We start from the raw sequence: 17988 nt of genomic DNA on the forward strand, positions 1-17988 counted from the left end.
ATAACTATAAAAGGTTTGTGTTTACTATAACTGTGCCAAGTTTCGTTGCTCTACTGCTAAGTGGGTCAGGGGCATTACTTATTGCACGCCCCTCATATATATATATATATATATATATATATATATATATATATATATATATATATGTGTGTGTGTGTGTGTGTGTGTGTGTGTGTGTGTGTGATGATTCCAAAATTTTCCCCATTCCGATCCTGTTTCAAATTCGAACCCAGCAACGAAGCCATCTCTGACTCCATTAGCAATGAAAAAATCCACACGGCTACCATTAACCGCGAGAAATGCTGTTGAAAATTAAACATTTATTTTTAAATGTCAATGTCAATTAATCATGATCTGTGCATGCTAGCTAAAGTGACCGACTTTATTTCAACTGTAAAGTGCTCAACGATAAGAAACGAGTTTCTTAAAGAGGCTGACATAATTATTTACTATAATAATTATTAAATACTTTCAGACACGAAGTGCAGGTGTATATATACTAGCAAGCCGCCCGGCATTTCCCAGCTGTAAAACACGCATAAATATGATATTTTGATTAATGCAGATTCCGTATTTATTATTATCTTATATTGGACCCAATATATAGTAATGATTTAAAAAGTTTTTAAAAAAATGACTTGTACGCCACCACCAAGAATCGAGACGAAAACGTTTAGCTTATGATTTACTTTTTCCTTTGACGTTAATGCCTGAGCTATGTTTGCTGCAAAGCTAAAAATTAAAGCATAAACTAATAGTTATTACGTTACGCATGCGTATTGTTAATGCCATCCTTCGACCTTCACTTGGCAAATTCCATTTTTTAATTTTCACACTTTTGCATCGATTTTCCCCGGCTAAAACCCAAATATAAAGGTTCGCATGGGTTCCAGAATCCCATATATATTAAGTTTCATGTCTGTAGTCCAAAAACTGACAGAGGAGTTTGGTAGGCAAACTTTCTTAACAAATATACGCATACATAAATGTATATAGAAAGTGGTTTGTGTTTACTATAACATTTTTACGCAAATATTACGCAAGTATAAATCATGTATAATATCTGCATGAATATAATTACACGTAATAGTTAACTAAAGATGATCATCTCATAAGAAAATCGAAAAAACTTACAAGGAATTAATTAAAATGTATGTTTAAAAGAATACGCACATTAGCTAGATCTTTTGCAGATAAATGCAATTCCACGACCATATATATATATCATCATATAATGATTAGGTCACTTTGACTGACGTAAAAAAAAAACCATTTGAAAATAAAGTGTTTAATTTCAACGTTATTTCACGCTGCCCTTGCTAATCAGGCCAGAGATGGCTTGTGTCGCCGGGTTCGAATCTATCGACCGGTGTTAATTGTGACAGTTAATTATTATAGTAAATAATTTTATATATATATATATATATATATATATATATATATATATATATATATATACAGAGAGAGAGAAAGAGAGATAGTCATTCACATACAATACTGTTTCGCTATATCACAGCTCATCAGTGCTTCTAGACAGGCAACTACCTCAAGCCACGGTCGAAATCCGACAGTCAAAGCTTCTAACTATTGCGCTATACGACTACTGCTGTGCGGGTAGTGAATTCAGTGTTGACATTGTCCAAATGCCTAAGCTCAATTTATTTACACAAAGAGCATAGATCTTACTTTAATAAACAATGTTTGTTTTTTGTTTATACAGAAAAATTAATAACCTGAATAGTTAATGACCTTCATCATAAAATACTTATGAATGTAGAAAAACAAAGGAATGCCATTTTATATTACATTTTTTTTTTTTTTTTTTTTTTGGTGCCAAATTTATGGAGAATAATGAACTCCGTATGAAGGTCGAAATAGAAATACCAAATTTACGGAAAAATTTGCGAAACGTAATGTGGGTGGCATTCAGCAACTAATGCATGACGTCACGAAGGAAAGGCACCCTTAAATCTAGTTGTAAAGAATCGGGAATATGGTGTACATAATCGGATGCCACCACTTCTCGCATAACAGGTATTTTAATCAAATCGGGAAACAGTTGTCGGAAGCCACAGTCGCCACAGAAAGAAGATATGGCAAGGGACACCATTTATGGCAGATTTGATTTAAAGAATTTAACCAGCCTCAGAACAGCGATAGGTGTATCAGAATTGGGGGGGGGGTTGACACCCCTAACAGAAAACTGCAAATAAAATATAAAAAACTCGTAATTTCTCTTGTTAAAGTGGGTTGTTTGTTTTCTGTATGGAATATACTTCCAAAATAAACTATTAAAGTTGTTTAAAAAATAATAGAAATATTGTTTTTTATTGTTTAAAAAACAGTGTTTACAAAGTGTCGGTGCGTGTTCAACCAGTCATTTTTTTACGTATGAAATCAATTGAATTTTACGAGTAAAATCTTTTTCAATTTTTAAACTTTAAAAATCTATCCAAGTTTTTCTTTTGGATCAATTTTTACGATATTTTCAGAGTTATTGTGAAACTTTATGCTCTTTCCAATAAACCGAATATAATCTTTTAGACAAACATTTTTTTTTTAATTCGCTCCTCCCCATTTTGAAATGTTAATTCGCTCCTCCCCATTTTGAAATGTCTATTAAAATTTAAATAATTTATTTACCAAAGTTTTATATATCACAAATTGAAGATAAAAGATCAATAAATAAAATATTCTAATTCAAAACAAAATAAAAGAAGTGTTTTTTGGAAATTTACCTGTAAAGTCCAAAGTGTAAATCTTTCTTTTTTTTAAACCACGTTGATTTTTTTTTTTTTTTTTTAATGAAAGCTCACGGCAATTTTTTCTATTTCATTCAATGCTTTCTTTTTTTAGATATTAAAAAAATTCATTCGATAAAGTAGAAATAAGATATAATAATCAAAACCTCGTGTATTTCATTAAGAGAATTAAAAAAAAATCGGTCGACTGGACATTTTGTTTAACGGAAAAAACTTATAAGTGAATGTATACTAATTTTGGTTAACAGCACGCAATAAAAAGACATTAATTCTGGCGTTTATAAGTCACCATAAGATAATCGCCAAAAAAAATCAGAGATTTTTCTTCCTTTATTTGAACAGGGGTATCCATGTTTAAAAAAAAGTATTTTATTTAAAAAGGATATGAGATATTAGTATAAATATGGAAAAATTCTTAACAATGAAAAATGGAAGTACACATTAAATAGAATTCTTTATAGGTAAGTGATTTTTTGGAATTTATATATATATTTTATAATCGAACTAAGTAAAATTTCGTTGATTTTCTTTAAATCTTTTGTAAAGAAACCCGATTAAAAAAAAAAATATTGCATAATTTGCTATTAAACTTGTTATTTTTTTTAATTTAGTCTTTGCTCCTTTAATTGAAACAAAATTAGGGTTTGAATGACATTTTTCAAGTAGTTATAAGCTTCGAAAGATAGTAAGTTGATTTATTCCAGTTCATATACGGCATTTTTAATGACCGATTCTGATATACTTAGAACAGCGATACTCCAAAAGAAAGCGGGCCTTAAAGTAATCAACCTAATAGAAAACGATACTGAGACCCCTGCTGTGTTAGGGTCTGAAATTGGATTTTTGTATCCACCATACGGATAATAAACTCTTCCACTTATTATAAAGACCGGGAGAAAATATCTCCCGGCGTTATTCACAAGTTATAAATACTTGGCGGTTAGACTGACGTATAACCATTCTGTTCATTTGTTATATTTGTTTTTCTTTTCAATATATTTGGGTTCCTCTAAATACTGTGTTGCATTTTTCTTCTAAATCCTTACCGGTTCACAACACATACACTTTTAAGTTCTTTCAAATGACGTCTTCAAGTGTAGGCGTAACTAATCGATACTAATCGATACTAATCGAAAGCTTCAAACTCGGGGGATATAATTCAGCCTAAATTTATACTAGAATGAACTAATCGAATTCAATGTTCATATTAATTGAGCGTAAGCTTTAATCAGTCAAGGGGAGGCAACTCCAATTAAGCGTTATAATTCCTATAAATATAAAGCCAATCTCCGAAAGAGATTCAGCTCACTGTCTAATTATATATGTTTAGCGTTTAATTCAATGATAATAGGTAGACTACACATTTATTTTATACTATCTGGGGTTTAAAATAAATGTAGCATAATTGATATTTAAGACTAGCTGAGAGACCCGACGTTGCCCGAGATTGCATGAGGATCAATGAATATTCCACACTTCCTATGCTTTTATTGTTATCGAAATCGGTGAAATCGCCTATTTTTCAATCAAATCGATTAATTACCTGCTCTAGTCGGGGACCCACCCCACCGCGGTGCATCGGGGTAGCAGTGTCAGAAATTTCGTGAAAATAGTGAATAATTCCACCCCATCTTTCCAAGCTTATAACTCCTCGAAAAATGTAATTCAAGCCCTAATTTTTTTTTTTTCAATTAAAGGAGCAAGGACCAAGGTTTTATTAAAAAAAAACACAAAACAAAACAATGTGTTTTTTTTTTTTTAAGGTTTTAAACTTCGGACTTTACAGGTAAATTTCTAAAAAAGCGATTTGTTTTTTTGTTTTAAATTTGAATATATTATTTATTGACCTTTTCTCTTCAATTTGTGATATATAAAACTCCACGACATAAATTAATTATTTACTTTTTAATAGACATTTCAAAATGAGATGCGTGAATTATTCGACCCCCTATCTTTCTAAGCTTATAACTCCTCGAAAAATGTAATTCAAGCCCTAATTTTTTTTTCAATTAAAGGAGCAAGGACCAAGGTTTCATTAAAAAAAAAAAAAGACAAAAAGAAACAATGTGTTCTTATAAAATAAGGTTTTAAACTTCGGACTTTACAGGTAAATTTCTAAAAAAGCGATTTTTTTTTTGTTTTAAATTTGAATATATTATTTATTGACCTTTTCTCTTCAATTTGTGATATATAAAACTCCACGACATAAATTAATTATTTACTTTTTAAGAGAAAGTTGAAAATGGGTGACACTTGGGGGGGGGCGTGAATTTAAAAAAAAAACGTTTGTCTAAAATATTATATTCGGTTTATTGGAAAGAACATAAAATTTCACATTGACCCTGAAAATATCGTAAAAATAGAATCAATAGAAAAATTTTGATAGATTTTTAAAATTTAAAAATTGAAAAATATTGAGTTTAAAAATTGAAAAATATTGAGTTCGGAAAATTCATTACTGTTTTAAAAAAAAAAAATATTTTTATTACTTTTAAAACAACTGTAATAGTTTATTTTGGAAGTATAATCCATAAAGAAAATAAATAACCCACTTTTAACAGAGAAATTACGAGATTTTTATATTGTATTCGCAGTTTCGTGTTAGGGGTGTCAAAAATTCCTACAAAAATTCTGATACTGCTAGAGCTTCAGTACCCCCGTACTGACTTAGTCCACAATACATTGTAGTCTATATTACACTGTAGAGAACCTACTGCTTATTTTTATAAAATTATTTTTTATATAATGTCTTGAATTAAAATAAAAAATGCAAATGTCAAGTATCATGGTTCAATTGTGCTCTAAACAGAAAAATTCATTTTGAACGCGCCCCTGTCATATCAAAATCCAATTTTTTATTTTATACACTAAGTACTACTGCTTGTGCGGTGATAAAACTTCTCAAATTCACTTGAGATGTTAGTCGGTATAACTGTGTTAACTTTGGTCAAAATCTTCTTTTAATCTTTTTTTTTTTTTTGCAATTATCGATTTTCGATACTTATCGGAAGCATTACGATACAAAACCTATTTAAGAAGACTCCCAGACACTTAAGTAAATTTGTGTGAATTTTTTTTTTTTTTTTTTTTTTTCACATCAGCCCATTCGTTTCGGATTCTGCTGAGAACGAACTCCCACACAAATAAACACACACACAGACACACAGACACACAAGTACAAAGTGTTTTTTATATCATTCAAACACTAACGTGTTTGAATATATGATTAAGTGGCAGTTTTAGTCATTTTGAACTGCTTTAAAGCTTAACCGCTCACTCATTTTTCGACCAAATTTCAAACAATTATTACAGTTTATAGATCTCCTTTTCAGCTATATTGTGAAAAGAAATTATTCAATTTTTGTTCAGTAAAACAAAAGTTATCATTAATTCTCTAGTGCTCAAAATCGTAAAAATATATAAGGAGGTGAGCGACGCTTTTTATGATTAGTTTCCATAGCAATCGCGCCGCTTTAGCGACTACTGTTGCTACTAATTCGAAAAGAGAAGTAACACGTGAAACAGACAGAATGAAAGCATGTAAGGGAGATAATTGAGGGATTTTATTGAAAGCAGACGATTGCCGTACATTGTTATTACATATGTGTTTATAGGGGCAAAAAATAAGACTGAAATTAAACAAAGAACAAATGAATTTATTGGAAACCTGAAAAAATCATGAATTATATAATAGAAAAATTCGAACATAAAAAGTAATATGGTTAAACTTAAACATGGAAAAGTAAAGGGCTAGTTGTTAAAACTGGAAAAGAAAAGGACAAGATATTCTAGTAAAAATATAATAAATATATAACTTAAAATATTGCAGCATAAAGATTTTTTTTAATTCGATTTATGACATTATATAATCAATCCTTAATGCTGCAATATTTTAAGTTATACATTTATTATATTTTTTACTAGAATATTTTGTAATTTTCTTTTCCAGTTTTACAACTAGTCCTTTATTTTTCATGTTTAAGCTTAACCATATTACTTTTCATGCTCGCACTTTTCTATTGTAATACAAGTAGAGATTCTTGCTTGCAATTGTTCGAACATGTTTTTCCTCACATATACACACCCACATGTACGCACGCACATACGCACAGACACGTACATATATTCACGTTCACGTATATACACTCACATTCACGTGCATACACACACACACACACACACGCTAACATATACGCACACATACGCGCACATGTACGCACACATGGGAAACGTCACTTCCCCTGAAAGGAATTCTAGACATGCGCAGTCAGAACACTCACCCCGATATAAAAGCCCACAACACCATTCAACTTCCTCTTTCTTCCCTTTTGCCTGGGTTCGTCAAGTTCCAGAGCTCTTGGCTTGAAGACTTTTCCACGTGGACGACTGCTATCATGAACGCACGGTTTTGCTGGGGCCAACACTTCCTTTCTATTTCCCTTTCTACATGCGGACGGCCATTTCTCGTCCTCAACTTCATTCCTTTCTTTTCCACGCATGTAGTCGTCAACGCATGAATGAACACGTGTTACCTAAATCATTTTATTGTTGACAGAAAATAAACGGCATGTTTATTTTATCCAGCAATTGAGTTTTTGTTTCCTTCATTCCATTTGTTTCATTATTTTCTTTTGTAGCGGGTTAGGATATTTATATCCTGGTCCGCAACACAATCAATCATGTTTAATATGTCCTTTAAGCCTTATATTCCGTAAGCGATGTTTCTGACAAAAGGGGGAATAATTGATGTTTTCTGGCTCATAATCTATCTATAAAACACTTTATGTTGACTAGTTTTACCTTACAGTGTTTTTTGTTTTTGTTTTTGTTTTTTTTTTTTTGCGGGGAGATTAGCTCCGTACATCAAGTGGATTCAAGTTTTGTCTGGAGCGATTTACGTAAATATATCCTTGGAAAAGGCAATAAAGGAAAACCTTTGAAACAACATTCGAGGAGATGATTTCAACAAGGTAAACGAGCGAAAGAAAAAGAGGGAAGGGAGATAACCTGGTGGTGTTATACCTCCGGTATATGTTCGGGCTCGTTTCCTTCCATAAAGAAATCATATAAAGAAAATACAATTGAAGACAGACCAAGAGTTCTAACCCAAAGATATGAGGCATTCAGATAAGGGTTGGTGTTAGCATGCCGCTGCCGGCAACTGAAAGATTGGTTTCCAAACTGTGACAAGTCGCAGATTTTTGTTTTCAAGCGACGCTCTTTGGAATATACTTATAAATCAGGAAATAACTTGGTATTTATGCAAAATAAGGACCATGCTATTGTCGGCTTTTTCGGGCAGTTTACATAAAACGCCGAAAGATGCCGAAAGGTGCCGAAAGGTACCGAAAAGTGGCGAAACTCTGAGCCAATGAAATCGCAGCAGCTAACGTCCTTTGGAAAAAAAAACCAAAAAAAAACATTTAGTTGCTATCTTTGGTTGGTAAAATCCATTGAAAGCGGTCGGTGGTTCTATGAGAAAATAAAGCTGTGTACGCATTATAAATGTTTCTTTTCTGTGTCTTATGTTATACATTAGTACATTAGGGGTCATTTCGAGTTAAAAGTTTATTTACTGCACTCATCTGGACTAAAGAAAATCATGATTTAAATGTGTATGTCTCGTCTAAATAACTAACGATAATTCTCTGATATGGCCGACAAGACGGGTGATCAAAAATCAGATCGAGCGTACCGGAAAACGAAATGAGATCAAATGAGGTCTCATTTCGTTAGTCTCATTTCGTTTTCCGGTACGCGGTACGCTCGATCTGATTTTTTGATCACCCTCTTGTCGGCCATATTAGATATTCATCATTAGTTATTTAGACGAGACATACACATTTAAATCATGATTTTCTCTAGTCCAGATGAGTGCAGTAAATAAACTTTTAACTCGAAATGACCCCTAATGTACTAATGTATAACATAAGATACAGAAAAGAAACATTTATAATGCGTACACAGCTTTATTTTCTCATAGAACCACCGACCGCTTTCAATGGATTGTACCCTTTGGTTTATTATAATAAAAAACACTAAATATTTATCTTGATTTGAACTAAAAAAATCTTTAAAAAAGAGAAAAGTCATGAAAAAATCATTTTTTAAAAGTTTGTTTGCTATCCGTTGTTTTGTTATTAAAAAAAATAAATATTATTCATGAAACTTACTTTACAATGATTGTTTTTTCTTGACTTGAATTTTAATCCTCTTTCTTAAAGATTTTGTAAAACTTGCTCGGTGTGTATTCATTGTATTTTTATTGTAGCAATAAAAAAAAATATTGTTTTAATTTTTCAATTAATTTTTCATTCAATTATCTTCGTAATAACAGTAATAACATTTTTTTCTTTAGTTGAAAAAAAAAGAAAGATAATTAGCGTTTAGAGGGGGGGAATAAATAAATAAATAAATAATAACTTTCGTTCGGCAACTTCCGGCGTTTTACGCAAACTTTTCGGAAAATTCCGACACTAGTGCGATCCTCATTCTGCATAATTACAAGAAGTAAAGCATGAAATAATTAATAAACGACAATGCCTTCGAAAATTGCCAACAACTCTTCCTTGTGTTATAAAAAAAAAAAAAGAACCTTCCAGTCTGTGGAACACATTTTCATGAAACTGCTTTCCTCTTATATATCAACGTGGTTATTTTCAAGTACAATGTAAAAATATATTTATCAGGTCGTCCATTTAAAGAATCGATGGTCAATTTTTACGACGTATTATAAGCACCCCGACCTCCCCACGATAAGAACGGCTTTCGGAATAAGCACCTCCAACTCCGAAAGCCGTTCTTAACATGGGGAGGTTGGGGTGTTTATAATACGCTGGGCACGTCGTAAAAATTAACAGAATCGATTTTTATTCATTCCATTCAATCGTTTTCTCTCCTCTTTATCACCCAAATGAGAGTCTCACGAGTCCCTCTCTTCGTAAGCAAATGATAGATCAAAACGGCAGAATAAAAATAACTAAATTGCTCATGCGATTAACAGTTCATAAGAATATATTTGCAGAGTATCCTTTAAAAAAGTATATATATATATATATATATATATATATATATATATATATATATATATATATATATATATACCTCCCGATTTTTCAAGGGGAAATAATTCTCGCCGAATTAATTATCGTTGAAATTAACAGAAATCAACACACACACACACACACACACACACATTTACATTTTTTTTACTTATCAAGGCCCGGGGGCGACTCGAGGATAAGGGTTAATGGCCATACAATACTCATTGTGATTTTAGCGTAGTATACGTTAGTGGGAATTTTGTAACTTGGATTACGTAGGGGGACGGTGCAATAAGAATTTGTTCACGTTGGACTTGAAGACAATCAGATTGTAGTCAGCTGGAAAGCAGGCAAACGGAATAGAGTTCCACAGTCGAGCAGTTCTAAGAAAGAAGCCCTGTTCATGGAATCTACGTTTAGGTGTAGGCACAGATAAAGAGTGTGGGAAACTGTTGATAGTTGTTCTGGCTAGACGAGTGTTTTTCGTGAAAGTCTGGTGAGGGGAGGGGACCATAGATTAAAGTTCAGATGAGTACCTGCCATGAAAATAACGATAAAGCAGTGACAGGCTCGCTACGTCTCTTCTGTGAGAAAGAGGTTGCACGTTTTCAATCGACATATTTGCGGAGAATATCTCAACACGTTTACCCCCTAAAAAAATGAGGATCTACTTAAACGGCCTTTATGAATGACATGAAAAGAGAAATTTGGTATTCCTCCCCCTCCCGCAAAGAAAATTAAATTTATCGTGTTATTTTTTGTTTTAACCCCCCCCCCCAACACTACTAAAATTTTAATTAAATATATCGTTATTTTATGTTTCAAATGTAATCCTCTCTCTCCCTCAAAGTTGTCATGCTTGCTGCCCTTCCACAACCTTCCAGCGCTCGCCAAACTTTAAATAATGCTACGGTGACATGTCTCGTTAAACGCTACGTGGGCAAGAAATGGGTGATCACTTTACGTTAAAGTTATATCGAGAAAATGATCCCCCATTCTAAAATGATACTTATTTTTATTTATTTATTTATTTATTTATTTTCGAAATTTCTCTTTTCATATTATTCATAAAGGCCTTTTAAACATATCAGGCAAAAAAAAAACTTTATTTATTTATTTTTTATTTATTTTTTTTTTTTTTTAGAGGTTAAACGACGCTTGGGCATCTCGTAAAAATCTACCGTTTTTTTTTTGTTTTTTTGTTGGTTTTTTTTTTTAGAATTTGCGAGGTCGTTTCGGTTAGTTCGTCGTTAGACTTTTTCTAACTTGGGAGTTCGTTTCGAGTAATTCGTCACTACTCATATGATCCTGGAAAATGAATATATATCGTTTGAAGTTGCTGAACGGCCTTGCTTCCGTTTGAGTCATAAATCTTGTATGTTGCAGTACGAAACAGTTGTTATAGTCGAAGCGGTGTTCTTAAGGTGGGCTTATGTACCTTTCGACGTCTCCCCAAATGTCTCTACTAGCCGGTATATATAGCTTAACCAGCCAATCACAATATTGCAGAAGGAAAGATCTTAGATGTCGATCCATGGACCTTTATTATTCATGATATTCATAAATGACCTCCCTGATAAAATTGTCTCTGAGATGGGCATATTTTGCCGTCAACACCACTATAACAGACATGAAATGGAAAACGAGTGAATATGTATCCAAGATAATGGCAGAAACACTAGACGAAGACCTCCAGTCTGTAGTGGAATGGGAACAAAAATGGATGATCACATTCAATGCTGCCAAGACTAAGCTTCTTTCCTTTAATAATGGTGGGATCCTTCTACCGCTCCAGAAGATATCTCACTACTGATGCAATTCTATATCTATATAAAAGCCAAGTACGTCCAAGGATGGAATACTGTTGCCATATCTGGACAGGAGCTGCTAAAAACAGCCTATCCTGCCTTGACAGAGTAAAAATAGACTTCGTGGCTTAGTGGGGGATGCCCTTTTCTCTACCCTACAACCTCTCTCCCACAGAAGAGACGCTGCGAGCCTATCCTTGTTTTACCGTTATTTCCATGGCAGGTGCTCGTCTGAACTCCAATCTCTGGTCCCACCCTCGCCAATCTTTCACGAAAAACACCCGTCTAGCTGAATCCACTGTGAAAAATTTCCCCCACTCTATATCTGTGCCTAAATCAAAACGCGGATTCCATGAACAAAGCTTCTTTCTTAGAACTGCACGCCTATGGAACTCTGTTCCGTCTGCCTGCTTCCCACCGGACTACAACTTGGATGTGTTCAAGTCCAACGTTAACAAATTCCTAATGAACCGCCCCCTTAAGTAAACACTTCATCAAATCTCCACACTAACGTAATGTACTTGCAATAACCCTTATCCCTGAGTGGCTTCCGGGCCTTGATAAGTGGTGATCACTGTGTAAAAAAAAAAAAAAACTACAAGAAACCTGTTACACCACTAATAGCTATCGCTAATGATACATTACCTGAAAGTATTTTGTTCAAACTTCTCGGCTTAACTTTCACGGGGAACATGAGTTGGAACAGATATATTGAGGGCATTGCCAAGTCTGCTGCAAAGAAGGTTGGCTTTCTACATCGTGCTAGAAAATTACTTACCTCCGGTACCTTTACAAGACTACCCTTTGCCAATGTATGGAGTATTGTTGCCACATTTGGGCCGGTGCATCTGCTACTAGTATCTCCCTCTCACAGAGAGTTCAAAGAAGAGTCGCCAATCTAATAGGTTCTGCGCTATAAGCTAGACTTCAACCGCTGTCAAATCGACGAAATGTTGCATCCCTCTGCCTGTTTTACAAGTATTTTAATAGTGGATGTTTCCACGAACTACAAGTCCTTGTGTCCCTTCCGACAAGCAACAAAATCCCACCCCTACACAGTAGAAATCCCTAGATGTAAGAAAGCCTTCTACTCTAATAATTCCTTCTCTAGACTTTGCTAGACTTTGGAATTCCCTTCCAAATTCCTGCTTCCCTGACTGTACTGACATGCAGAAATTCAAGTAAACAGACATCTTGCGGCTTAACTGCCTACATAGAACCCCTATAACCTATGTTCCAGATATTAGCCCCTTACATCAAATTGGCACTGTACCTTGTTTGGGGCGAAAATGTAATAAAAATAACATACACATGCACGCACGCACACTCACTCACTCACTCACTCACTCTTTTTCTTTCTCTCTCTCCTTCTCTCTCACTCTCTCTCTCTTTCTCTCTTTCTCTCTCTCTCCTTCTCTCTCTCTCTATCTCTTTCTCTCTCTCTCGTTTTCTCTCTCCTTTTCTCTCTCTCCTTCTCTCTTTCTCTCTTTCTCTTTGCACGGACACCCCAATAAACACTTATATATGTTACAACTCAACTACAGTGCTACATGTTTTTTTTTTATTTATCTAATAAGGTAAACTTCAACAATTTCGACGATGATGATGACGCCGAAACGCCTCCACCCTTAAATGGCCATGAATTTATAAAGTGGATTGAAGCAAAAGGCAGTTCTCTAAAATGGTCAAAGCAATTTTTGGATGAAGTCAAAAAGGTTGGTAACTAATCATTAATTGCTTTTTTTCTGTTTAACGCTATCCGTATATATATATATATATATATATATATATATATATATATATATATATATATATATATATATATAGTTTGTTTATTATACAAACATACAAATTTGCAAACATATGTGCATACATGTTTCACTTGAGTCCCAATTAAGGGATAACACTTCATCAGACCAAAATAGAATTAATATTAAAACGGGTGTCAAGATTACATTGGGTTTTTATAAGATACTAGCGGGGGTACCCGGCGTTGCCCGGGTGTTTGTAGGTGTGTGTGGTGTTAAATAAAAAAGAAACCGGAGGGGAGGTAGGATCGAACCCGAAGCCCTGAGGCGAAGTTTGAAAATAAAATCAGCCATCCTGAATGAGTTACTGAAAGATGTTTGAATTTATTTAAGTAAGAACCAAATTGACAGGTGCGCGCCCGGAAGTCGTCGAGCGTTACGACGACGACGACGACGTCAATGACCAAGTTTGTTTGTTATAAGCGAAGTAAAAAAGAAAACAACGTTAAAACTTAAGCGGGCGGGGGTAATCAAAACATCGAAAAAAAAAACACAAAAATAACTAACGTAAGGCAAACGAACGATGAAAACCGGGTGTTTTGGGGTGTGTGGTCGGGGGTGGATAAGCGAAGTAAAAAAAAAACAGAAAAACGATCGTTACGTGAAAAATGGCTTAAATAACACTGGTTCAATATTTAAATTTAACAATCGAAAAAAAAAAAAGACGTCTCACCCTACGATTCGAGCACAAAACTTTTACATAATGAATCAACGCATTAACCAACTGAACTAACGCGACATACATGAAATTTAATCAGTTTTTCAACTATTTAAAGTAAATCGGGTCATGACGTCATCTGACGCATGCGTAGAACCGGTCGTCGTCACGAGAAGACCGTTTTGTTGGCCCCCTCCTATCGAAAAATGTCGATTTCTGGGTGAAAAAAATGAACGATTTTGGCCAATTTTTCGATATTTTTCGAACGAAGGATGGCGCTTCAATATGATACCGAGTTTGTGAATTTTTGTTCTGTCTGTCGAAAGTTTTTAGCAGACACACAAACACACATACATACATACAAACATACACACATTTTCGCTTTTATATATATATAGATTTGTGTGCGATCTACATTCTGAGGAAAATTGGGGTGTATACTTTGTGAATGTGAGCAGTAGGGTTTTTTGTTTTGCGCAGGTTTAGATAAAGTATATATAAATGAATAAAAAAAATCGTAACTATGTTTGTAAAAAGTATAATTAATTACGAAACAAAGGTACAAATCGAACGAGTGAGCAATTTACTCATGGGGCAAAAGTAGGTACCATTGCGACGTCAGGTTTGAATACTAAAATAGCGTTCGTTTAGCATTCTAATGCCGTTTTTGTGAAATAACGGAATGGCCAGAGATCATCCATTCAGAAGGCGCAGAATTAATCTGGGGAGACTTTGTTATTTTTTGTAACGGAAAAGGGAAAGTTTATGCAGTAAATTAAAATTTTCGATACGCTGTCCTGCAGCAAATTAATTTTTTCGATATGCTGTCCTGAAGCAAATTAAAATTTTCGATATGCTGTCCTGCAGCAAATTAAAAATTTCTATATGTTGTCCTGCAGCAAATTAAAATTTTCGATATATTGTCCTCCAGCAAATTAAAAATTTCGATATGTTGTCCTGCAGCAAATTAAAATTTTCGATATGGTGTCCTGCAGCAACTTAAAATTTTCGATATGCTGTCCTGCAGCAAATTAAAAATTTCGATATGTTGTCCTGCTGCTAATTAAAATTTTCGATATGTTGTCCTCCAGCAAATTAAAATTTTGATACTGGTAGTTTTTGAACTAAACAAAGCAAACCAAATAAACTACGTGTCATCTCGAATTACGAATAGATTATTGTACAATGCAGAGAATTCAATTTTTAAAGCAAATGCATTAATTATAAAATTTTTACGATTAAAATTTCTGTAACGTTATTTTTATATTTTATAAATAAGCATTATTAAAGTAAAAATATGTTATTAGGAAAGGATAGCGAAATCCATTTTGTTCTAAATATTTTATGTGACATGATTGACCATACTATGGTGACCGGAAGAGATTTGGAATAAAAGCCGCATTTTTCTTGTAGATTATATTAAAACTCTCTCTCTCTCTCTCTCTCTCTCTCTCTCTCTCTCTCTCTCTCTCTCTCTCTCTCTCTCTCTCTCTCTCTCTCTCTCTCTCACTCACTCACTCACTCACTAACTCACTCACTCACTCACACACACACACACACACACACACACATATATATATATATATATTATTATTATTATTATTATTATTATTATTATTAACGATTAACGCCAGTCGAGAGATTCCAACCCCGGCAACAAAAGTTATGTCTGGCTTCATTAGCAAGGACCTGAACCATTCGGCTACCGTCAACTGCGAAAGAGGTTGTTGAAATTAAACATTTATTCTTATTAAATGCTTTTAACGTCAATCAGAGTAATCTAGTCATTAAATGACGATCTGCGCGTATGAGCTAAGCTGACCGACTTTATAAAAATGAAAGTGCTCAACGATCAGAAACAAGTTTCTTAAAGGGGCTGACATTATATATATATATATATATATATATATATATATATATATATATATATATATATATATATATATATAAAGATTTTCATAAGTACATAATTTTATGAAACATTAAAATAATACTGGACGCAGTGTCATTATCAATTGTTTAGGTTTTTTTTTAACCATGTGTTATTAAAGAAGATAAATTTTGACAACTAAAAGAAAATATTCTAAAATATCTTTTTCTCTTCTTAGTTTTAATTAAACGTTTAAAAAACATTAATATGACAAAAAGGAGGGTAAAAAAACTTTATTGAGAAGACTTTCGGTCGACACTTTTCAAAATGAACGTTGGCAATTGAAAATTGATTTGTGGAGCGGTGTACCTTTTGTACGTATTAATCTAATTGTGAACAAACAAGCCACCATTAATCAAATAAACAGGATGACGACTTAGTTAAAAAAAATTATCAGTTTAGCATTAGTATTAACAATTATAATTACAGTTTAAACGAAGAAACAAACGAAACAATAAAAAGAATCGTTTTTGGTATGGGAGAATACCCACCCCCCAAGATTTCCAATAACCGATTCTGATTCTCATTAATCGCCTCCACAACAGCATTTCTAGCGATTAACGGTAGGCGAATGGATTAGGTCATTGCTAATGAAGCCAGGAATGGCTTCTGTTGCCGGGTTCGATTCTATAGATTTGTGTCAATCGTGACACCCTGCACTAATGATTCCCGAAAGGATGAAACACTAGTAAGTAATCATATATACATATATATATGTATAAATAAATATATATATATATATACATAAAATAAAATAAATTTAATAATTTACCTTTCACCAGAGTACCCATTCACGTGTAATCACGCTTTTCTTCGCCATATTCCCTCTGCTTCACTTTTTGTTATCAAGTAAGATCTTTAAATTACTTGTAGTTTCATCAAATACTTTTGTGTGCAAAATCCGATCACGTCTTTTGCTAATTCCTACCCTCTGATGAGAAGGAAAGTATTTATTCGAAACTCCGCGGATTAAGGATTATCCACTTATCAAGTGTTTCCTTTTCAAATTAATTATGTTTTTAACTCTTTTTCAAAGTGTGTTCTAACATGTTTTATTAACTGTTTGCTCTTATATATTCATATATATATATATATATATATATATATATATATATATATATATATATATATATATATATATATATATATATATATATGAAGTTAAAGGAATAGAATATATCAATTCTTTATTTTGGAGTTTATATGGCAGTCAGTGAACAAGAAAATGACGATATAAAACTATATACTACCTAGTATCTTCTCTCCTCTTCTGATGAGAAGCATTGTGCTTGGAAATACCATGGTATAAAGAGTTCTAACTTACCCTACACCTTTAATTGATGTATAACCTTATTAAATAAATGAATAAATCCATATATCCTACTATATAGTTTTATATCGTCATTTTCTTTCTTCCCCTGATATATATATATATATATATATATATATATATATATATATATATATATATATATATATATATATATATATATATATATATAGCATAGATACCCAGCGTTACCCGGGTGGACATGAAATTAGGGTCGGAGAGAGTTGCTATACAAAGAATATTCAGCATCTACCACTCCCCCAGAAAAGAACGAAAAAATTAGGCTATGATCTAGACTCTTCCTCCCAAAAAAATAAGCAACATTACTTTTGTTTCAATAAAAATAGCAGCGACTTCCCGCGCGACCGCAAAAATAAAAACAAATTGCCGCATACTAAACCAGTGTTCTAAGCAACAGAATAAGTCATGCCCCCATCATTTTTTACTAAATTGACCGTTTTGTCAAAATATAATCCGAGTATACACGAAAATTGTTAAAAAATATCGTTAAAATCCAAATGTTTCAAATTTTTGGTGGCAAATTAGTAAAAGAGTTGCATAGAGATATCATGCCTCCAGTGAGATTCGAACTCACGACCCCTGGTTTACGAGACCAGTGCTCTATACCGCCTGGCTATAGAGGAAGACA

At 33.2% G+C, this 17988-nt stretch overlaps 1 protein-coding gene across 1 annotated transcript in view; it reads left to right on the plus strand.

Annotated features, from left to right (window-relative positions):
- Window positions 1-17988, plus strand: part of LOC145261094 (uncharacterized) — a 201983-nt gene that overhangs the window by 83463 nt on the left and 100532 nt on the right. Inside the window, exon 2 of the mRNA XM_080119282.1 lies at window positions 13191-13328. Within this exon, the coding sequence (XP_079975408.1) occupies window positions 13191-13328 (138 nt within the window). The remainder of the gene's footprint in view (window positions 1-13190; window positions 13329-17988) is intronic.

Source organism: Euprymna scolopes, chromosome 37 (assembly GCF_053919585.1).
Source record: "Euprymna scolopes isolate OS-2025 chromosome 37, ASM5391958v1, whole genome shotgun sequence".
NCBI classification, from domain to species: Eukaryota; Metazoa; Mollusca; class Cephalopoda; order Sepiida; family Sepiolidae; genus Euprymna; species Euprymna scolopes.